This window comes from Triturus cristatus, chromosome 7 (genome assembly GCF_964204655.1).
Source record: "Triturus cristatus chromosome 7, aTriCri1.1, whole genome shotgun sequence".
In the NCBI taxonomy this organism is placed as follows: domain Eukaryota; kingdom Metazoa; phylum Chordata; class Amphibia; order Caudata; family Salamandridae; genus Triturus; species Triturus cristatus.
In genome coordinates this window covers 872,345,032-872,370,161 of record NC_140590.1, presented here as the reverse complement: position 1 = coordinate 872,370,161, position 25,130 = coordinate 872,345,032, and the positions used below count along the sequence as shown (strand labels likewise).

At 39.6% G+C, this 25,130-nt stretch overlaps 1 protein-coding gene across 1 annotated transcript in view; it reads left to right on the top strand.

The window, feature by feature from the left end:
- Nucleotides 1–25,130, top strand: part of LOC146810794 (gamma-aminobutyric acid receptor subunit beta-2) — an 825,060-nt gene that overhangs the window by 278,055 nt on the left and 521,875 nt on the right. Inside the window, exon 4 of the mRNA XM_085617826.1 lies at nucleotides 6,265–6,485. Coding sequence (XP_085473952.1) covers nucleotides 6,265–6,485 — 221 coding nt within the window. The remainder of the gene's footprint in view (nucleotides 1–6,264; nucleotides 6,486–25,130) is intronic.

The window sequence follows — 25,130 nt, the reverse complement described above, 5'->3', positions numbered from 1 at the left end:
ACTAATATCTCAACAACTACTAAATGCACTTGCTCCAAACCAATAAAAGTATGCTTGCTAACTAAAGTTAAACTTTCATGTCAAGTTTGGTGAAAAAACGTTCAGCAATTTGGAGTGAGCAAACTTTCCGACAAGAGATAAAATGGGAAATCACTTTTCATTTGTTACCCCCCAGATTAACTTTGTTTCCCCTGAATGAATCCGCAAAAAATTTGGCATGCTGGATCTTAGCTGACTAAGATTGAAATTTACAAAATGTTGTGCAAATCTGTCTATGATGTCAAAGTTATAGGCAAATCTATAATTTTCTTTTCAATGAAAAGTGCATCTGAATCATAAGTACAGACTGAAATATCAAGGGTAACTGTGTAAAGAAAAAATACATTTTGCCTTCTTACCCTTTTAACAACTGTTATATTTATGAAATACAACTCTTCAGCAGCATTTTAGTGTTGCGGGTTCAAATTACTTACACACTAAGGGCCTTATTTACCAGATTGTGCCATAGGGCAGCGTCACAGGCCTTCCTGCTGCTCTGCCCTATGGAAAAAGAAAAGGGCAGGACTGCACCATTCTATCAGAGACAGTGCATTCCTGTCCTTTTCCCCTGCGCTGGTGCACAATGGGCTGCCATGCACCAATGCAGGCACCTTTGCACCATGGTTCAAGGGAGCCTGCATTGCAGGAATGATTGTTTTTGTGCAGGAAGGAAAACCTTCCTGCACAAAAACAATCACAAGAGGCTTTTTCCTCTTTTACATAGAAAAAGGGAAAAATGAGGAGAAATAAAGGTATTTCTCCTCGTTGCACCTCCCTTACAACCTGGAGGTGTATGCTTTTGGCACTGCCTAAGAGTTACAGTTCCTCATAAACCTGGAGCAGTGTCAAAAAGCCATGGGTGTTTCTGGAAATGCCCCCAGCAACACCCATTTCACGCCCCTTTAAAGCAGAAAACTGTGTTAAAGGAAACAATATTTACAAGGCCGCATTAAGCCACGCAAAGTGGCTTAGTGCTTCCTGGTAAATGTTGAGCAGGCCCCTGCGTTACTGGAGCGTTGCAAAAAGGGACGCTCTGGTGACGCAGCCTCATTGTAGATGAGGCCTTTGATATCTTTTTTTAAAATTTGATTAGTTTTTCATCAAATATAATAAAGCATAAACACAATGCCATCATGTGCCACATGTTTGAATATAGATCACTATTGCAGAACAATGTCAGTATCACTGAGATAAATCATGGAAACCCCAGAAGGAAATGTCAGGCAACATCTCATCAATCTAACCTATCCGGGCATATCTGGACTGGTCAATAAGTAGGCAATAAGGAGACTACAAATATCTTTGGGTCTCAAGGGCAGTGGCAATTCCTCTGCAAACAGTTCCAATTGATCTCTGCAATATACATGTCAGTACAGCTCTTTTACCCCAGTGTATGGCCACCCAGTGATGGCCACCCTTCGCTTCATCAACAGCAATAGTAGCACAACAAACTTGCGATGAGCTGGTTGTAGATGTTTAACAAGGCCAAGTAGGCACATCTGAAGAGTGCAGTCCACCGGCTCCATCGCCATGTCTGTAATACAAACCTGTGTCCAGAATTGACAGATAGGAGCGCACATCCAAGCAAGGTGGATAAAGTCTGCCACTTGTGATCCTCACCGCAAACAGGACACATCATCCTTCAGTCCATTTTTTAACAGTTTGACAGGAGTGTAGTATATCTGCTGTAAATATTTAAAAAATATAATTTGCAAGTTACAATTGAGACTGAGCATGCCCGTTACTGTGTGACAGAAACCCTAATCATCTGGTTCCAGTGGTGCATTAAAGACTGCATTGTAATTTTCAAATGCCCAATTTGTGTTTGTCAGTCTGTCACTCTAGGGTGCATTGCATAATCTGCACGTGGCACTAGTGAATAAAATATGAAGTGCACAAAGTGTGGGAGGCTCTGCAGGGAAACTGGAACACAGGTCTTTTATGGCAGAAAGAAGGCAATGGCATATGAAGGTTAGGAGTAGGACTTGATGCTGCATGTGGGTGATGTCAGCTAGAGCAACAAAATGTCCATGAGGATATGCATCTCACACACACTAAATAGCTGAATAAAGAATTGTCTCAATTTGCTTGTATCCATCTCCTCCGCTCTTGCTCAATGAAAACTGCCATGTCTCATATGTTAGATCTTATCGCTTCTGTACACCACCATTGCATAGCCTTAATTATTTCCCTACTATACCATTCTGTCACATTCGACAATGTCTTACTCCAAACCAATTTGCAACACTTGGAATTACTGGCTCAGTGATTGTTTGCTTCTATTCTTGCCTCTCCAATAGACCATTCTTAGTGTTCTGCTGCTCCTTATACTCACCAATCATCCCTCTCATGCCGTCACCCTTTACATCCCCTCTGTATTTTACAGAATAAATTAATTTGGCTCTTTTTATCACCTCCATGTGGGCAGCACTCATTCTAATTTTTTCTCCTTTTGCAGTTTCCTAAAGTTTCATATCTTGCACTATCGAACTCCTTTTCACCAGTGCCTCACTCCCCTGCCCCTTATGTTTAACATTTCTGAAAGTAATTTAATATACTTACTGACCTCCACTGTGCTACACCAAACTCCCTTTCTGAACCCTTTCTCTTGCCTTCTAATACCCCAATTACTCAGCTCTGCTAGAATCCTTGTCATGCTTTTTAACACCAGCAGTGGTTGGAAACCAATCACGTCTGCCTGAGCACTGAGCCAAATATCCAAATTTCCCTGCAATAGACCTTTTAGATGCCTGAGAAATAAAGCACTGTAAATATCATCCAAGAGTTCAATTTACAGTGGAGCTCATTTGGCTACACATTGAGGACCTAAAAGTCAATAAACTGGATTAAGTGTAGGTTTATTACAAATTCAAAGCCAAACTGATGTATAGAAGTCTCAGGAATATGTTATAAAAATACTAAATCCCTACTGGCAGTCCAAATCATCTGACAATGTTCAGTCTTTACAGCATAAAGAATACAAGGAATTCAGTAATAGCAATGCAGTAAATAAGGAACAAAAACTGGTAATCAGTATATGATTTTCGGTCTCTTATCTATACATGAGTAAGTATAAATTACCTAAACTAAGCCTGAACTACGTAGCATTAATTGGGGAAACCCTAATTCGATCCAATAAAGCAGGAAGGTGTCAGAATTGTAGAGGCTTCTGTAGAAGTTCCCCAAAATCAGGAGCATTGCATAGCATAAAGCCACACAACAGACATATAGCAAAGAGGTCTGTACCGCTCTGAGTCTAAAAGGAATCTGCTGAAATCTAAAGTGTAACCACCAATCAAAACTCCACAGAACATTTGAGAATCCCACATCTTGTGTCCCAGTATTTTTCCACCTTCTCACTGTAAAACTTGGAAACCTTATTCAATAAACCCATCTCATGGTCTGAAAATTAGGGCGTCCTTGGATTCCTCCTGAATGCAGATATAACATGAATAGGTGTCCCACCTTTGTTCGTTAGCGCCTCTCGTCCTTGCCAAAACCTCACTATCTTTCGTATATAATGTGCCTCTCACTGACTATGAGATCTTATGAACGCACCTGGAAAGACGAAGAAAACATTGAAACCATAGGGGAACTTTCAGTTTGAAGGTTAAACATTAGAGTCCAAATGCTTAAGGCTTTTGGTCAAGCTAACGTAGCAAAACACTTCAACACATATTCTAAATGCATCGTTATGGATACATATACAGTTATAAAATAAATTCAGGATACTATTCAAATGAATACGTGAATATAAAAGACTTGACAAAATTACTCAAACTGCACAAATGCAGATATATATGAAAACTGCAATTTGGTGTCACTATAATGAAGACACAAGATTGCACACTCACATAAATGTCTGGATTATACAGTAAATACACATTCAGCATTTCGGTCAAGTGCACCACTTTACGTTAATGATGTTAAAGCACACAAATATATGGTACTACATTCACATATATATGGCATAGGCAAGACATGAAGGGTGGAGCCAAAATTAGGCTGCTCCACATCTCTTACAGATAAAGTGACTTGATGCCAGGCTCTGAGTATGTGTAAGACTCCACTTTCCTTGCCTCAGAGCCTTCTTGGTTTGAGCAGAGTTCTTTGGCATCCTAATAGGCATACTTATATTATTATAGGCCATGAAAAGTGTTCTTGAATTAGCTGTTTGTGCTATTTTTATCCTCCCCATTCAGACACCTGGTCCCTCCCTGAACTCAGTTTACAGTCAATGGACTGGATGGTGAGTATTTGTTACAAAAAAAAAGATTTCCATAAACTGATCTGATCCTAGTTTCAAAACAAATCACCAATCTTCCTGTTGGTATCGCATTGAAATCATTTTCCCTACTTTCTGGTAAGAAACCAGCTTTCTGCCTATAGTTGTGTACTACCTACCAGAAAATTACTCTAGCTTCCCTTGAAAACTCAGTTATTCTGTCTCTTGGGACTCATCCTCTGGAAATAGCTCTTAATATAGATGGAAGCATCTATTCCTCCAATCAAAAAGAAAATATCCTAAAAAAAAATATATAATTTTATATATGCATGTATGATAATATTGTAACTGTTTTGCCTCCCCTTGTATTACACTTAGACCCCCTTTTAAGCTTTGAAATGTGCATATTTGATCTTTTTTGTGTTTTTTTTTTTACTATAAACATAGTATTGTTTATTATTGTTAACAGTGATTCTTATAGACATTTAGGGGTCCATTACGATGTCAGGTGGACTTTCGTAAAGGAGCCAGGGACCGACCGCCGAAGTCGTGGCGGTCCCGCCATGTGTATCGTGATGCGCCCACCACACTGGCTGACGCATACTGTGCATTTCACATGCAGACCCACTCGCACCGTGAAAGTACTGTGCAGGGCATTGCCATGCACTGCACAGCAGGCACCACGCGATGCCTGCCACGTAGTGCATGGCAATGAGGGGGGTACCATAGGTACCCCCATGTGCACCCCTCACACCCTCAATACCCTGGGGGCCCGCAACGGGCCCCCATGGAAAGGTGAGTCTCTACCGGTATCATATGGTGTGTCTTACAGACACTGCCACCATACTGTGGCCATTTTCCGCCCGGTCGATAAGTCGACCAGCGGAAAAGCAGCGGACAGTCTTCCCATCTGCCGCGGACTCCCCAGCCATCCGAATGTGGCAGGGGGTCAATCATGGAAGGATGGCGGGCGGATCGCCCACGTGGCGAATCGCCCCCGGCAGGGGCGATCCGCCCGCCATCCTAATGGGCCCCTAAGTACTCTATAAATACCTAAGTACTCAATATAGTGTGTGTTACAAAAGATTAAATGATCTAAGACAGTGGTTTTTAACCTGTGGTCTGGGGGACCTCTGGGCACCCACAAAGCCTACTTAGGGGTCCGCAACACATTAGAAAATTAAATATTAAGAGATTATCAAGGTGCATGTAAATAAAGAACCAATATGTCAAATTGCTAATTTTAAAACGTTCTGTTAATGTAAAGGAATTTGAAATTGAAGACTAAAAATTAAGTTTGTATCCTCATATTGATTAGTGGGAGCAGCATTAGTGCACTAAACACAATATAGTAGGGATGATGGGTGGCCTCAAATGAATTTAGAATAGCTCTATTATTCCTATTAAAACAAAAACATTGATTTTTTTTATTTTTGTTTGTGAATTAAACAAATCATTTTATCTTTTCTCTATCTGTTTCATGAATGCTTGCTACTGTATTTATTATGTATTATTTTGTGGTTCAAATCATTGAAATTTCTTAATATGGTTTTGTGTTAATAGAATAGAATGAGTTTATATTATAAACTCATTTATGTGGAAGTAACTACCTTGAGTACATATATGCTGTGGTACATAATTCTAAAGTGAAAAACATAAGACCAACTGTTAATGAGAATGTACATTAATGTGCAATTTCTACCTATATGCATGATCTGTAACATCCAGGTTTGTATCGGGTTTCAAATATAGTGAATAGGCATGACTGAATGTACAAATAAAAAGAAATTTAAAAAAAAACATTGACATTTCTTAGGCTGAGGTCCCTGTATTCTAATAATGATTAATTGGGGGTCGCCAGAGTCAAATAATATTTCAGTGGGGGTCCCTAGAATCAAATAATGATTAAGTGGGGGTCCACAGAAGTCAAAAGGTGAAGAACAACTGATCTAAAACTCATCAGTCCATTGCTAATTAGTGCTTTCTCTTTGTAATCACAGGACTACACTTTGACAATGTACTTTCAGCAAGCATGGCGGGATAAGCGATTGTCTTACTCTGAGATACCTTTAAATCTGACATTGGACAACAGAGTTGCAGATCAGCTCTGGGTACCAGATACCTACTTCCTCAATGACAAGAAGTCATTTGTACATGGAGTAACAGTCAAAAACAGAATGATTCGATTGCACCCCGATGGAACAGTGCTTTATGGACTAAGGTCAGTGTTCATGGCTTCTCAAGCATACTAACATTCAAAGTACTAAATGTATTGAAAATAAAGAGTGTTACACAGTTGGCACCAACTTAAAATGCTGCACTGACTTTCAATATACATTGTTGCCCTACTTTTAAAAGTGATTTCAGTATTCTAACTTATTATAAAATGCATGTTTGCAAATTTTTCAGCCTGTGTCATCTCATTTGGTGCCTCATTACAAGTGCCTTTGCTAATAGTAATCCCAATGGGGATGTTAACTGAAGTTACAGCCCCTTTGCAATTGCAAGTTCGCCTAGATATTTTGCCAGATGAAATCAGATGATTATAATTCTGAATATAAAAAATCAGTATATTGTAGTTCAAAAATATCAAGGAAAAAATATGTAAGGGCGAAATATTGAAAGGTAAGTGTATATAGAAAGTATAGATTTACTATTTCTAACTCCACATCTATGTACCTTGAATATACATGTACTGCCAAGGTACATAGAAGTGGAGTTAAGTATCGAAAATCTAGACGTACCTGTCAATATGTTTTTTCAATAGTTTGTCCTTGAATTTTGTCCCATTGATATTTTGGGGTCGATTTTGTTCAACACTCCGCCATCATTTCCTTTGGTTTTTGCTTTGTTCGCCATAAGTTGGCAGGGTATGCTCAGACGTGAGTCCCTTGCTCACTTTGCCACTGGATTCAAGCAAGCCTGGCTGAAGACGGCTGAAATGCTAGAAACCGGTCCTAGGAAGCTTGTTTCCGGTCCAGGGAAGACATGGCTTGGCAGTTCGGGCTGGACTGTTCCCATGAGGCACAGGGTCAGACTGATTTGCATATGGCCATGTCTGAACTGGGGTGGCAGATTGGGCTAAAGAACGGTGATGGATTAAACCCAGATCAGTTGACTGGGGGTGAGTGCTTGCAATGTTCAACACTCCGTCCATCATTTACTTTGGTTGTCGATATTTAGTCTACACACAAATTCAGACAAAATTCTAGGTGAAACTCTAGAGGAAAGCTTGCAGGAGAAAACTGATTCTCGAATGTTCCTCCCCCAAAACCTGCAATGGGGAGTATTTCTGGCCCGTGGAGTTACTTACAACCTCAGTATCAGTAACGTGGGTTAGAGGGGTGGAAATATTGTGACAAAGCCCACCTGATTCATATTGAGTCCCATTGATAGTGATCCACTGTCATAAGAAAGAGCACGTCCTTGCTGAAGCCAACATTTATATAGGTCTGTTAACCCAACTAAGCTATAATTACAATGTTGAAATGTAAATTGTTGCAAAAGAACCTCTCCATTCAATTCCAACAGACACTAAAGTTTATAGGCAAGGTCAACTCAAAGCTTTCTGAACTCCAAAGGTAAGAAGAGTAAAACAGAAGTTGGTGAAGAAGGCAAAAAAGAGGATGTGGAAGTGCCTGAGATTAGGAAAAGATTCAGAAGCAGGTAACTGGGTGTCATGTTTAACTAGGTGGACGTTCCATGTCTTATGGAAGTGCTAGTGAAGTTCATTTATGTGAGACTCAATTGGGTTCATCTTTCCGTGGATTTTCTGGAGGCAAATGACACATATTGTATTTATGACAAACATTATTGAGGGTCTCTAATCTGGTCATTGTGCCGTCAGGCTCTCCTCACTCTGATCCTCCAAATCATATATGGGAAACTCAGAGGCATATTTATGATAGGTTTGCGTCATGCTTGCACGACGCAATGTGATACATGTGTGACGCAAACCTCTAAGTCAGATTTATGAAGCCACGCAAAGACACTATGCGTGGCTTTAAATGGCTTCATAAATCTGGAGTAATGCAACGCAGTGCAAATCACTGCGTTGCATTATTCTGTGTCAGAGAGGCATTCTGTGGGCATTTTGTGGGTATTTCCATGCAACCTCCATGGTTTTTGACTCATTTCCAGATTTACCAAGCCTGCTAAACCTGGGAATGAGCCAACAAAGATATGCCTCCCCAGGAGAGGAGTAACGAAGAGACATTTTTATTTCTCCTTGTTTTTTCCTCTTTCTATATGTGCTGTATTTTGCAGCATACATAGAAAGAGGAAAAAGACTCTCAGGATTGGATTGTTTTCGTGCAGGAAGGGGCACCTTCCTGCACAAAAACAATCCTGCCTACAACACAGACATCCTTGCACCATGGTTCAAGAGTGCCTGAGTTCGCTCTAAGCTGCCAACATGGTGCAGGTGCATGGGAAAAGGACAGGAATGACATTCCTGCCCTTTCCCTGTGACACAGGTCAGCACAGCAAGGTAACTTGTTGCACTGCCCTGCACCACAAATTTCATAAATATGCTCCTCAGTGCGCTTCTAAAATAGTTTTGACCTAGTCTCAGCCACGTACAAAACTCAAGAGAGGATGGAGATAGGTCCAACAAGGGTAGTCTATACCCTTTGCACCACCACAAAGCCCCATCCCCGCTGCAAGAGTTTGAAACCAAATAGACTGTATGTTTTCTTTAACAAAATTTATGAACAGCTGAAAATATGAGTCACATACACTGAGGCGCTACTAGCTCAGCTTTCTAGATTTTAGAGGAGGAAAACAGTTAAGCGTTGCTAGGTTTCATTTAACAGCTTTTAGCAGTTGTTACATTTAATAGTGTTTATTTGTTGTTTAGTATTTTTATAGCAATTTAACTAAGGTATTAAATTATTGCAAATGGTTATTTTTTAATATACTACTTCCTACGTTTTTGCTATTAATTTTTATTTCAAAGCACTTACAACCATGCATTAATTCGTAATGCATTTGCAAGGCGCCGCTTTAATGATCTGCAAAGCTGAAACACGTGGCACAGGTTGAAAGGAAGGCATGCATGTAAAATCATTGACATTTCTGCACACCTGCTGTTTACCACATCGGTAAATCATTTTGCCCTCAGTGAGTCCTTAAACAAAGTGTGATATGATTTGAGGTTCTACAGCTAGAAAGCCAAAATATTCGACCCTGCAGTGCTAGCCATCTACAGTGTAACCCCTGCCACAATCATGACTAAAGCTATGTTCAGCGTCTTGGTTCTTGTTGACTGTTCCACACTTAAGAAGGGCTCATAAGAATGGCAGGCGAGGTCATCGCACTTTCTCTGTGTTTTTGTGGCCTCTCTTGGGAATGCCCACTCCATTTGTCTGTGCCAAACTGGAAACCACAAGATTTTTTAGGAAATCACTTAAGACTCAGCTTTTTTGTATTAATGAATGAATTCATTTATTATGTGAAATCCAGATAAGCTTTCAGCACTAAAACTATGGAAGCGAGGTTCAAAGTAAGCAGAATGATTGCTGCATATGTACGTTTCATATTAACCCTGGAGGAAGGCAATTTAGATTTATATCTTACATGTCAGCAATGCACAATCTGACAATATTTCTAAAGTGTGCCTTAATAATATTAGCATCTCTAAACATATAAATGCATTAATGAAATGTAACTACTGAGAAATAGAGGCTTTATAAATGGGTATTAATGTTCAGTTAACATGAAGATGTATTCACGTTGCATTTATACTTTAAGTCACATTTGCATATATTCTGAAAGTCGTATTTGAAAGTGTTATTCATGTTTGCATTTACTTTTGGACTATATGTGCACAAGTATAACCATGCATTTGAAGTGCACATTTTAATGTGAGCTAATGTTACCCTGACTAAGGAATGGCATTGTAATTGCGAAATATGCTTTGCTTGGTTAGAGTGTTCTTTCCCTTGCAGGTGCGTTCTCAAGGTTTCATTAATTAGAGAAAAGGAGTATTAGTGTCCGTAGTAGTTCCCTGATATTAAGGTCTGAGAAGAGAAATCTTGGCAAGAAATTTGAAGACCTAATGAGCAGATGAAGCCTCCTATTAATTGTGTATCAGGAATGGAGGGATGTTCAAGGTTGGAGTAACTGTCCACGTTCTGTGGAATGGGAAAGTCTGGTAATGTTGCAATGCACAACATGAGGATAGAGATGATTGAGTGGTGGGAAGAGATACGATTGTTGCAGAAGTTTCTGTTTGATTTAATTAGCGTTCACTCTGTTAGAGGCAGAGCAAATTTCCCTTGGACATTGAGGAGTACAGACCTCTCTGCTTTCTTTTATTCCTGCAAGTAGAATATTCAAGCACACACTTATTCCATTTCTGGAAGACTTCTGAAGTCTTCACTGTTGACACTTTCCCCACATTTCCTTCAAACTGCACTTTAGAAACCATCCTTGTTCTACACTTAGAACCTTGATTAGAGGATTCTAGAACTTGTTCATGTTTAGGAGGGAATATCATGGAACTCCTATTTCTGTTTCTTGTTTTCTGGATTGTTGTGGCTGTGATTATTTCATACCTAATCCTTTTGAGACTGAACCTACTGCAAGATTTCAATTTATCAACTTCATTACTGTACCTTTTTAATATTCTTTTGATATTTGTATTTATTGGTTTGATTATTAATTTGCAATAAACCATGTAACTTCAATCATCGATTCCTAGTCCTTTTTCTGAGGCCAAATGGGCTTCACAAAAGTTGAATTGTCTTATCATTGTTAACTCCCTTTTCGCCTCAGACAACTTAAAAAGATCCATCAGATGAAAGATTATTAATCACGCTCCTGAGCGCTCTCAACCCCCTACGGTCAGGATTTTCCTGCAGTGTAAAAACTTACACATAGTTCCTCAACAAGTAACAGACTTTCCGGTATTCCTGTTTAGCCTGTGCTTAATTTGAGGCAATGGCTGTAGGTAGGTCGAACAACACAAATTTTGGGCAACTGGCACTTATTTTTTCTCATTAGACTTTGACCCAAAACAACTGAGTGAACAACTCACAAAGAGAAAAGTATGAGGTAGAGAAAAACGGAAAATACATGTTTAGAGGAGAAATCAGGAATCTGTGAGAGTGGGCTAAAGGGGAAGGGACTTTCTTGTGGTAGACTAAAGAGGCATGAGGTGGAATTAAGACTACGCAGCCTTGTAATCTGCAAGCAGACATTCAATAGGTCTACAAAACACTTATTCTTGCACAAATCACAAACTGTGTTTAGCAATGTGTAGATGTATAGTGTTTTATGTTCGCAGGTGTGGTTCTATGTAACTGAAAGCTCCACAATTTTGTTAAGTGGTAGCGTTTTTATAAAATATTCTTGATTCTACACTGCTGAAATGTTCTCACAAAAGTGATAAGCCTAAACAAAGAGTCCTTAATGCAGAATAATGATGTATTATTTTATGATGTATCCGAATACAAATCAACTTTTCTCAAAGCTGTAAATGTTATTAATGAACTTGGGAAACGTTGGAGATAATAAATCCAATGTTTTACCATATTTTGACTATCAATTTCCCCTTCGAGGTGACTATCGGTTGAGTAATCATGTCTTTTATTGGGCCCACAATATCCACATGTGTTACAAAGTTTAAATATAATAAATAAATTAAACAAATGCTCTGTAAAAACGCAAAATGGCGCAATAAATACACATCATCCATATGTGTAGACAATCCATTTCCATTTAATTTTAAATAATCAGTTCATTCTAGCCAAAGATCTAAGCCGTCACACGTACATAAATTATCAAATAAAATAACCATAGCTCTTAGATAGATTGTGGAATATTTTAAATAAAAAGAAAAAATGTATAGACAATCGTTTAGCCATATATATGGATCGTGCGGCCCCTCGATGTTTCAAACTGGGCAAATCTAGTAATAATATAGTAAAAATCTTTTTGCACATTGATATTTATTGGGGTAACCGGCGTATCTTTGTCAGTAAAATGGAGGATGGAGTGGTTAACCCTGAAATTTCAAGACAATCTCTCAAGCTTGCACACATTAAAAACCCCCATGATGTAAGGAAGGCCTGGAGGAAGTTGATAGGTTATTGAGAGGTTACTGGGTTGGTAGGCTATAGAAGTGTCAGTGGGAGGCAAAATGTTTTTCAAAATTAAACAGCATTCTTGAAACGCTTAAAATGTATTTTAAAAAAAGAGCATGAGAAAGCAGAAAATGGGCCACTTACAATCTGGCCTTGATTTTAACCTTGGATGGAGGTAATGAATAGTGATTCTAGTGAATTAATGTGATTGGGGGAATTAATGATTTAGAAAAAATCTGTGAATTTGATTTTTTTAATGGAATTGCTCGGGATATTTATTATTACAAATTGAAACAAAACATGATAAGACACCTACAAATTGACGTTTTATTTGTTTTTTAAATGCAGCTTAAAGTAGAACATTAAGCACCATTATTGTGAAGACTCGGTTGCAGTGTTGTGCACTGAGATACACTATCCAGATGGTTTAGTGCACATTGAGAGTACTACAGAAATGCGAGTATCGAATTGGGGGAATTAATTGTATATGCAGTTGCCTCAAACGAAAGTTTCTGTTCAGCCTTTACTTTTCTTCTAGGGCAAGTCTATCATAATTCCCATAGACAAACACCCCTTTTTGGGGAAACAGTGGGAACCCAGACACACTCTCATAGCTGCGTTTGAGCAGTTGTTCCAAAATGTCAGCAAAAAAACGTGGCCTCTTCAGAAGTTAAGAATGTGTCTATTACACTTTCACACTAAACTTAAATATGCAGACTGTCACTGCTTGAGACGGGTTGTAGTTTCTGGGTGTATTCATATAAATGTCTCACTTAGATTTTCAGAATCTACATCTAAATACCCAAAAATGCCACAAACCTTAAATGAACACAAGCCTATCATAAATATGCCAGTTAGCAGGCTTGATTTGAGCCAGTGATTTTCGGTGCTCGGCACCAGCACTTAATTGTCAGCACCAGCACTAATCACAGCCGCCACATGGTGCCACTGTTTCTGTAATTAAAAGATGAGCAGAACAATAGCTGTTTTTAATTCAATATACATTCAAATGAACTAATATGAGCCGCCCAAGCCATTCTTATGGCTTTTGGGGGCCTCAAACAGTCTGAAGTGTCATACTTGTAGCAGTGTGGCATTAGTAGTTGTGTAGGTACTGTCATTGGCAATGCTGGCAGTGGCAATGTGTGGTGCAAGATGTGGTGGCCTCCTGACGAGGGCCATGGCACTTTTTTTATAAAGCACTGCTCGTAAGTCTCTTGCTCTCGTCTCTAGTGCTGGTGCACAATCAAGCTTCTTAGAGCCATGTACACATCTTTGGAAGAGTGACAAACGTGAAGAGAAGGGAAGCCTCCTGCAGCTGACTACTAACAAGCAAGGAAATGACCGTGACAATGAAGTGAACCAATGGTAAGCAATGGGCAGACTCTGAGCCCACTGTTAGAAACCAAAAGGTCTCAAGACTGCATGCCTAAAGAAAGCATGCACTCTTAGGCAAGACCCACAAAAACAAGTGGAGTTCTCACTCAAGACAATGATTGGTCCCGTAGTCTCTTGAGAGTAGAAACGCGACTACTGTGGCCATATCAAATTGTGGAGAATACAATTTTAGGCAACAGAGTTTATGATACTATTTTTATTTTGGGTTCATAGCTGAATGCTGGGCCACGTAGCTATTCCACACTGCCTGCATAGTACAAAGCCCCTTGACTGCTGTAAAGGGCACCTGCAATCTTTCTGGGGACAGCTTCCTTTTTACCGGTCATCAACTCAAAATTACCAGTGCCAGATGTAACCAGCCACAAAATGCCATGGACTAAGCAAATATGAATGACACATATAAAAAAATAGTAGCTGAAGGGATTTGCCTGGGATCAGCCATTCGTTAAAGGGGCTGACTAAAGTCTCTGCCTATTATGTCTATTACATTTTAGGATGCATCAGTCCTAATAAATTATGGTGAATTACAGACAACAAGTTGATTTACTGCCCGCTTAAAGTCTGCTGGGTTGTGAGTCAAGTGAGTTTGCTCAAGGATGTTTGTGAATCTCACATGCGTTGTATATCATCTTGAATTAAATGCCATAACATATTAATATACATTCATGAGTTCTAAAATGCCGCTACGATTCAGGCGCTGAATATTTAAATGTTGAGTACTTTGGTAAACAAACTATTTCTCTAGGATTCAGTAAGGACCTAGCAGGCAGATGCACATAGGACATGTATAGAAACCCTTTTTAATACTGATCATTGGAAACTATAACTCATTTGGTGCAAGGAAAAGGGACTTATGGCCCTGAATTAGTATAACCTGAAGACAAAGCTAAACACCATAGATGTGAAAAATGAAAAAAAATAAAGAGCAATAACAACAAACATATCACAGTTGTAAAGGGTCCACAAGCCCTGGCACTGAGGTACAATTCTTTTTAAGAAACTTGTCAAATGATAAGGAAAAGTGAGTCCATTCACAGTGCAGGAGGGTCAATAGATGAAGAAGGTTGCTTTCTTGACCCATGTTGTATGCTGTGGTGTGATGAACGATAATTAAACAGAGCAATTGATGAAGTGGAGTGACAGATAGCCCTTCTTCAGGGCCTTTATTGTCTATGATTTTTCTGTATTACAGTAACCAGACCTTAAACTGTTCCCTTTAAAGCAGAGTGCACATACAGCTACCCAAAAGTATTTACATTCATCCCACCCGCAAAAAAACAGAAAACTTAATAAACACCAATTGAAATCTGTGCAAATATAGCAGGCAGGGTACAATAAAGTGATCTTTTGGTATCATAAGCCATCAGAAACATTATTAATTGAGCATTCATTCAAGGTGCAGGAAAACATGAGAAAAGAAATACTTCAAGCCCAGATGAAGCCCTTCCTGGTAAACGTGCGCTATTTGCATCACAAAAAGATGATGGACGGAATGCTGAACATAGTCAAACATTCACTCCCAGTCACAGATCTGGGTTTAATCCACTGTGATTTTGCTCACTACGTCATTCCAGTTTAGACCCAGCCATATTCAAATCAGTCTTGACCCTGCTCCCCATGGGAACAGTCCAGCTCTGGCTGCCAGGTCCTCCTTGGACTGGAAAACAAGCATCCTGGGACTGGTATCGGGGTATCGCCCCTTATCAGCCAGGCTAGCTTGAAAATGGTGGCGTAGTGAACACGAGACCCAAGTCTGGGCATACACTTCACACTTAGGGTGTAAATGCAATGAAAAAAGATGATGAACAGAATGCTGAACATTGTCAAACATTCACCCCCAGTCACAGATCTGGGTTTAAGCCATCGTTATGTTTCTCACAACTCCATTCCAGAATAAATCTAGCCATATGCTAATCAGCCTTGACCCTGCTCCCCATGGGAGCAATCCAGCCTGAACTGCCAGGCCAGGTCCTTCTTGGATTCAAGCTAGCCTGGGTGATGAAGGGTGATACCTTGAATTCGGTCCCAGGATGCTTGTTTCCAGTCCAGGGAGGACCTGGCTTGGCAGTTCGGGCTGGACTGCTCCCATGGGGAACAGGGTCAAGACTGATTTGCATATGGGTGGATCCAAACTGGGGTGACATGGTGAGCAAAATAACGATTGATTAAACTCAGATCTGTGACTGGGGGTGAGTGTTTGAAAAGTTTCAACACTCCATCTATCGTTTTATTTTGTGATGTTGCTATGTGCACCTTAAGTGGCTACGGGTATGCCCGGAAATGGGTCTCTTGTTTGCTGCACCACTGGATTCAAGGTAGCCTGGCTGATGAAGGGTGATACTCTGAAACTGGTCCCAGAATGCTTGTTTCTGATCCAGGGAGGACCTGGCTTGGCAAGTCAGGCTGGACTGCTCCCATGTGGAGCTGGGTCAAGAATGATTTGCATATGGCTGGGTCCCAACTGGGGTGACTTGGCAAGCAAAATACTAATAGATCAAACCCAGATCTGTGACTGGGGTGACTGTTTCAAAACTTTCAACACTCCATCCATCATTTTATTTTCTAATATTGCCACATGCTCTATAGCCAGCAAATAACAGCAGCTATTTTCATGAACGGTTCAAATAGATATGTTTGCCGAATGTGTTGTACTTCTGCCTCTGTTGGTCTTGTACAAGATGTGTCTTTGCAGAGTAGGTTATTAATGCCAGGAGGAGTTAGATTGATACTAGCAGAACCTACAGTTGAGGGGCCCAGCAGTAACTAAAATAATGCAGTACAGAAAGCAATAATTAAGGTAGATTGTGAAACCTCTGATCTGTTTTTGAAAAAGTCTGGGCTATAAAATGTGCAAGCATGATCTATGTGATCTCTTGCAAAGAAATTCCAACACATCCTAGCTTCATTTTTATCTATGTTATCAAATTGAGACAGATTTATTGAACGCATGTGCATCCTGTAAAAACATGGGTACAGGCTCCATATTGGCAATGGTTTTGAAATGCTACAATAAAAATAAACATATTAATCAATGTGACTGGTATTGTACGACTGCAAAATACAGCTAAATAACTACATAGAGTTACTAATTGTTTCCCAGACTGTGTGAGTGATTTCAACATGCAATGTGTATGATGTCTATTTGTTTCTGTGATCAATAGCACAAACTCAAATTGTCAATAACAGTTGTAGATTATAATGATGAGAAACATTTGTGTACGTGGTGAATAGTTTTATTCTTGCCAATAGCTTTTCGTCCAGGGCAGCAAATCCTGTCACTGCCATTGGATGAGCTCAAGCCCCCACACACACTAGCATAACGTAACTTGAGGGGGTTTCCTTCAACTATAAGGAGGAACTACCCTCCAGACTCAGTCAGGAGCTCTCAGGCCCGAGTACTGTGCTGAGGGGGCCCAGTGGAGCTTGGGGGCCCACTTGCACCACAGGGGCTCTGGGGGCCTATGTTACGCCACTGGCCACAGAGTTCCATGTTGAGTGACATACAATACCAGATGGAATCCCCACAACTATTGCAAAGCAGTTGCAAACATGAAAAGAAAGTACGAAAAACGAAATGGAATCATAACCCAAATAAACATAATACCTAATCAAAATTAGCAAATCCATTAGCAAATTAAAATTGAACCATAACTTAAGTATTCACCACATAAGTATATTAGCAGCAGAATTTCATCCTACAACATAATCTATAAGATGCTCAGGTCTCGATATTTTCCTGGTCAATGATCTGTGAGCGTTCAGAGTTGCGCCTGTTCCAGGAGAACCACCACATTCTTTTCATACTTCTCATGTGTGACATTTACTAACACACCTCCTCCAGAAACATCACTGTCACAATCATGTCACACCTTGATAGGCACAACTACAGTTTTATCATAAGGAATCACCAAAACTTGACTTTTATTTTACACCTTTCCCCCATCCACAACTACAACATAATCTTTAACATCAACAAATGCACTGCTGCAGAAAATTTCAGCCAGACTTTTCTGACATGAACTGGCTTCTTTATTCTCACCCAGTTTCTGACTTTCATGTTTGCATACCTTTGATACCTTGGGATTTCAAATTTTCCAACAATGCTTTCCTCACATCTAACACCTTACCAATTTCACCACAATTCACCAGCTTGCAATTCATCCACCCCCATTAGCTCAGTGCCAGCTACTCTTCCCCTCGTGAATTTAAGTGACACGCTAGTGGTACTTTGTGACATTGTTGTGAAAACCCACAACATGTTTTCAAAGCAGATGTCCAAGTCCTATTATTCACTAAAGCTAGTTGCAATAAATCCTTCAAAAATTGATTGGACATCTCAACCAATCTTTTACTAGTGGGGTGATTAAGAGACGTTTTAGTGTGTCGAATTGTGGACAAATTTAGAAACTCTCTAATTTCCACAGATAATAATTGGGTTGTAACATTGTTGGATATTAATTACTCCCTTGAAATAACCATCAGTTGAAATAACCTCTCGTAGGAACTCAATAACTGTGCAAGTAAACAAGTTCTCCACTGTTTTAACTTCAGACCATTTTGATCAATAGTCAATCAATAACAGGGCAAATTTAGGTATGCTACCACAAACACCAAAGGTACCCAAGAATCCAGAGAAAATGTGTACCACAGCATGCTAGAAGACTCATTAGGTATGATGAGTCACCTGAGTTTTATTGCTAATACACACAATACAATCTCTCACAAAATGTTCCATTGCTTTGTCTAAACCTGGCTATGAGAAATCTTCTCTTATTCTATGTTTCAGAGCCCTTTTACCACCATGACGCTGTGTGCAATAAAAAGTGCATTTTCCCACAATCTGCACCACCAATAAGCCACAATATTTAAAAATTCCATCAACTACCGATAACTTATAGGCAACTTTTTCAATTGGTGTTAAATCTTCCTTTATAATTTTCACATTAGGCCAGATTCACAAACTCTTTAAGTTTACACAATATTTCATAAATGTCAGCTTATAACTGTTCATTATGGCATATGCTGCTTTCAGCACTTCACCAATAGGATTTACCACACATCCTATATCAATGTCATCCATTTCATTGATACTCTCTTGCCCATCCACATGCTAAAGTAATCAGCCATAAAGTTCCTTGTTCCAAATACATGTTCAAGTCTATGTTGGAACTTTTGCAAGTGATATTGCCGTTTAGAAATTTTAGGAGTTTTTTTGTACCTCTGTGAGTGCTAAACAAATCTACTAGTGGTTTGTGATCAGTTTGTAACATTAATTCATTAACCCACAAAAAAGGTATTAAAATACTCCACATCCCACCACATAGCCAAAGCTTCTTTTGGAACAGTTAAGTAAGAATACTCCACTCCACGCAAGGCCTTTGAAGTGAATGCATTCATTTCTTCCCTTACATTAATACATTAGTTTTTGCATTAGCTCAGTTCCCAAACCAGCATTGCTGGCATCTGTCATCACTATTTTTTACATCACTCATGTTAAAATATTTTAAATTCTTCTTTGGTAATTTATGAAGGACAACCATTTTAGTTGCAAACTGGTGAGCAAATTTAGCATAATTTTCAACCAGTCCTAAAATGGAAAATAGATGATCTTTGTCTGAAGGTTATTGTGTATCTTTGATACCCTTTAAAAATTTGTGTGGAATGCCCTTAGCGGATGCATGATGGCCTGGATAATCATCCACTGACTGAGCAAATTTGTTTATATTCTTCCTTAATGTAATTCTTGAGGATTTCCAACACTTTTCTTAATCTTATGTTAACTTATATTCTTGGCGTATATCAATATGTCTTCCTGAAAACATGATACACCATCCACCCCCTTCAAGAAATATTCATCACTCTATGAAAAATTAATGATGCACATGCCGGTCCAAAATGCATCTGGACATAGCGAAAAGAACCCTTGGGTGTCTCAAATGGGGTGAGGTGTTTAGAGTCTTTATGTAGCTCTATTTGGTGATATGCAACAGACGTATCTAATGATGCCCAAACAACCACATCTTTTGAGGTCACCAACATTTCATTAATATTCAGTAGAGGGTGGTGTTCTACCCAAATATTGTAATTGAGATCATGGAGATCTACACATAATCGCATTGATTTGGCAGCCTTACTTGCCAACACTATGGTTTACAACAACTCAGAACCTTTAAACGGTTTGCTTGTAGATAAGGAACACAGCTTATCTAATTCTGCTCTTAATACTTGTCTTAAACAGAGAAGTACCTTATATGGATGTGTACCACTGGTACTGCCTTGCTCTAAAAAACAAATTAAAAAGGTGTGTTGGGGGATGAATTGTTTCATGGAAACCAAGTAAACGATAGCACACTAAACATTAACGGGTTGATGTGCTACATAAAAACAAATTAATGAAATGAGGTCCAATGTGATGCATGGATGACATTAATTTGTGCATTCCACCCATCAAGTTTTTTGTTTCTCTCTGATGTGCTAAGTGGGACATTTTTTACTGCCTCCAAGATACTATTGAACATGGAATTTGATGCTCGCCCTTTAGAAGAAACCAAAATCATTATGTGTCTTAACTGATATGTTCAAGCCAGGTGTCACAATGTGATGCTATTGTTTATCCATCAATGCTCAACATGATCATAACTTTATGCTTCCAAGATTTTTTTTGCAGGAATGTCGCATTGTGCAAAGAGTGGTGAGTGAGCATGCACCACTAAACCCTAATTGGGAATATATGAAGAACAGGGGCCACGTTTATTTTCTGGAACTATGGTTTTCTGTGCTTTATAATGATACAGAAAAGAGATATACAGGTCAATTTATTATGATATTGAGGTAGTCATTTTCAAAAATGAGCTGTAAGCAGTGCCTGGAGGCAAAGTGTAAGGTATTTTTCCAGTACACAAACAGAAATAAAGTAAAAACACAACACAAGAAAAATACCAAACCAATTTAGAAACATAGAGTACATTTTAATAAATAAAATGATACCAGAATGACAAAAATTCAATCAGTAGAACTAGAGCTATGCAATTGTAATGTTTTAAGTAAGCAAAGCACCTAAAAGCACAAAGTGCCACTCATGGTCATCTGGTCGTGCTGGACCAAGGGGAAGTCACAAGATCAGGTTGACAGCAATGAAGCATGGGCTGAATTCAGGGACTAGGTTAGTCCTACTGACAAATGTTACCTTTTAAAAGTGGGTTGCAAAGAGTCCAGTTCATGGTGGAGGAGGCTGCGAAAAGCAGGGAGAGCGTTGCTGATGGTCGCCACTGTAATCAAAGAGCCAGTTGGGCTTCACGGATGGTTGTTGCTGGAGTTTCGCATTCATGGTCATTGCTGGCTGTCACTGCTGTAGCATGAAGACCAGATTTTACCTTGTCGGTCGTCGCTGGCAATTGTTGTATTGCGAAGAGTCGGTCAGATCCACTGGATCTTCCCATTGGCAGTCATCGTGGGTGGCAGAGTCTCGGTGTGAACGGGTTGGTTCGTGGTCGCGAAGAGCCCAAACTTTACGAGTTGTCCTTTTCTTACAGAGAAGTGCACTTTGATGCCAGCCAAGGGGCCAGGACCTGGAGAGGCACCTCTTGGGGTTCAAGGACTCACTCTGGTAGAGGCCAGAAGGGCTCAGAAAGGTATAGTTGCTGGTCTAGGCAAGATCAGATGTTGCATGTCACTCGGGTTAGCCTGGGATGAAGGGGGAAAGTACTGTTTTAATTCTTAGGGAGCTGGGCAGGTCTCAATCGGCAGGGAAGCCCTCTGGTAGTAGAAGGGCAGTCCTCTGGAGAACAAGGACGGCCTCAAGCTGCAGGGCAGTCACCTGGGGAACAAGTTAGTCCTTCTGTAATGTCCACACATCCAGCATTGTAGTGAAGAGTTGCTCTGAAGATCAAAATATTTATACATGGTGATTTCCTTTGCTATCCCCGTATCTAGTTCTGGAGAGCTCTTCCCTTTCCCTGTCAAGGCTCTAAGAAGTCTGGTGTGACAAAAGACTAGGGTTAGGTTCCCTTGTGTGTGCTAGAGGCAAGCCATTTAAAGTGTAAGTGATGAAGGGAACAGCTCCACCCCCAACCATCCAGGTAGGATGGCCTATCCTGGCTATATCCAGTCCCATTTGTCTCATTGTCTGGCAGGAATGCACAAATCCCAACAGTAGAGCCATTCACAGCCATGTGACCCTGGACACTGGCATCAAGCACCAAATGGTTAGGGCAAGAGAATGCTGGATGGGCAACAGGAGGCATTTAGAAATGTTGAATAAAGTATTCTGGTACAATCATGCTGTCTCCAGAGTGAATAAATAAGCTTGAAGATGGATGATATAAGGTTTGTTAAAATTATTAGTCTACATGAAGAATAGACAACTTGGGAGGAAGTGGTTAACCTTTTAGGACTTTTTTCCAACAAAGACGCAGTGCTACAGTTGGGTGTGCGATAGATGCACCCTGTGGATGGATCTTTTGATATGAGCTGTGACTCGGGACGGCCTCAGCGCTGTTTACTCGCACATCAGAACACAGATGTTCACGTAAAATGTTTTTAAAAAATAAAAAAGTTTGAGGGAAGGAGTGCATTCGCAAATCAAATTGTTTCTTGTATGGCAATTCACCATCCCAACGCAAGTTTTGCACCCCTTGAGTTTCGCAGATGGTTTAAGTATAAAATAAAGATAAAGTATTTTCCCTTTGGAGACAGTGAAACAACGAAAGACTTTGAGTGAGTTTTATGGATGTAACAACTTATTTCCTATGAACAATATTTGATTAGAGGGGCAGCTGAACTGTGCATTTATATTGGTTTTTGAGTAATACGTAATTTCATTGGACTGATTCATTAAGGTAACTGTCATTGTAATGAAGATTTTGGTAGACAACATATAATTTTAATAAGTTTGATGTTTCTTGATTTTTATTTTGATAGGTGCAGGTTTATTGGGGAGTGGAGGGTGAGTGTTGTTGGTTAAGTTCTGGTTTTGTGACTGGTAGGGGAGGGCATTGCGGGATTTGTTATTTGTATTATAATTTCATATAGAAGCACAGTGACAGGATAATTTAGTCACGTGGTGATCATTAATTAGAGAGTCTTCGCGATTGGGGGAGCACATTTTAAATATCGAATTGAGTGGGAGGAAGAGTGCATATGGACTGTTGAACATGAAGGGAAGTGCAAGGATGTCAGGCTTCAATAGGTGAGGTAGAGGTATTAGAGAGCCACAGGCAATACAAAGAGTATAGAAGGGTGTTTTCTGTAATGAATTTGGTTGCACATGAGTTAGAGTATGAGTTTGTGTAGTATTTTTCAGAATAGAAGTACTTTTGGTTTGTAGGGAATGGATACCTAGTTTGAAAACACGGGGTTGGGCAATGATTTTGGTGGGGTAGGGAGGGGCTAAGGTTAAGGAGGGTGGAGGTTTTGGGTAATCACGTTTTTTCACACAGAGTTGGGCTTTTTGAAATGTTAGTTGAGTTGCTGTTTTTTCATTTGTTACAGTGACCCCTGAAGAAGAGCCTTTAGGCTAGAAATGCTTTGGGCAATTAAAAGAGTCTGCTTTAAAGCATGGTTGACATCACGTGCCGCTGGTATAAGCCTGGATGGGCAACACGAGGCATTTGAAACTGTTGAATAAAGTTTCTGGTACAATCATGCTGTCTCCGGAGTGAATAAATAAGCTTGAAGATGGAGGATATCAGGATTGCTAAAATTATTGGTATACATGAAGAATGGCCAATTTGGGAGGAAGTGGTTTACCATTTAGGAATGTTTTCCAACTAAGATGCAGTGCGACAGTCCGGTGCGCGATGGATGCACCCTGCGGATGGATCTTTTGATATGAGCTGTGACTCGGGACGGCCACGGCGCTGTTCGCACGCACATTAGAACACAGACGTTCATGTAAAATGTTTAAAAAAAATTAAAAAGTTTAAGGGAAGGAGTGCATTCGCAAATCTAATAGTTTTTTGAAAAGTTTCTAAAAGAGGCATTTTCAGAATTGTGACTTAAAATCTGACTTTACCATTAAAAAGCTTTTAAAATTACAATTCAGTTGAGTGTAAACACCATATTTCTTTCTGCTCCCAATCAAAAGTAACCACTTATTAAATGCAATAAATTAACCCACTTTTAGTCAATGGGAGAGATAGGCCATACAACAGTGAAAAACACCTTTAAGAGTTTTCCACTGCTAGGACATGTAAAACTTAGGAACACCTGCCCTACTTTTTAAGTACAATACACACTGCTCTATGAAGCTTTAGGGCCAATCTTAGGCGGACATATGTAGTAAAAAGAAAATATTAGGCCTGGCAAAAGGTTTGTTTTGTTAGGCCAAAATAGGAGTTTAAAACAACACTTCAGTCTTCATTGGGAGGCCTGAGATGTTTCAAAAGGCTACTTCAGTGAGTGGCAGAATGATTGATGCAGGCCCGCTAGTAGCACTGCAATTGATTTACAAGCCCTTGGGTGCATATAGTACTATTTACTAGGAGCTTACAAGTAAAATAAATGTGCCCAGTAGGTGTAGGCCAATTTTACCATATTTTAGGGAGAGAGCGCAATGGTAAAGTGTACAGAGTCTTAATGACAACAAAAACCGGTACAGCAACAGAAACCAAGAATCCGGGGGAAACCCTACAAAAGAGCCATGCCCAACAAGATTCAATTTCAGAAATTTTGTTCTGAGAAAATAACCAGATTGTAAGAAGCAGGTTTCAAGGGCTTGTTGCTGCTCTCTCTGTAATGGTGCCCAATGTAGTAAAGTTGAACACAGAGCACACTGCTACCATAATGGAAATCACTATCACTCACTCTCTCAGAAATCATTTGGATCTTCTAAAGTAGATCTTTTGGGCTTCTTGTCAAGTGCAGGCTCTCTGGTGAATTAGGCAATCAGTTATCAGCCGGGTCACTTTAGGTACAAAATATTAATGTAATTGTCATTCAGTCAGAAAACTTTATTTCGGCTGTCAGCCATAAAAGTTCATACATTACATTATCCTAAAACAATGAAGATGATAAAAAGAACGACATTAAAAAATGTGTTTTAAAAAGACATATAAATATACACTTAGACCAAAACAATGAATTTATCACTGAAGTTAAAAAAGTGGTGCAGAGAGATACCTTGTCATAGTATTACACGTCTTCTAATCAGCCACATTGAAAATAAAAATGTGGCTATCACTATAACAAATACAGGTGAAGGATCATATTTCAGCAGCCTCAACAAATCTCTATAATTTCTAACCCCCAAATTTTTGGCAAACTGAATGATCCATTTTCTACGGGGGTTTCTGTAAGCCATACAAAAAAATATAACATGCACCTCTGTCCCTTCATCAATGCCACAACCAGGACATGGATGTCTACTAGAGCCAGCCCACTTG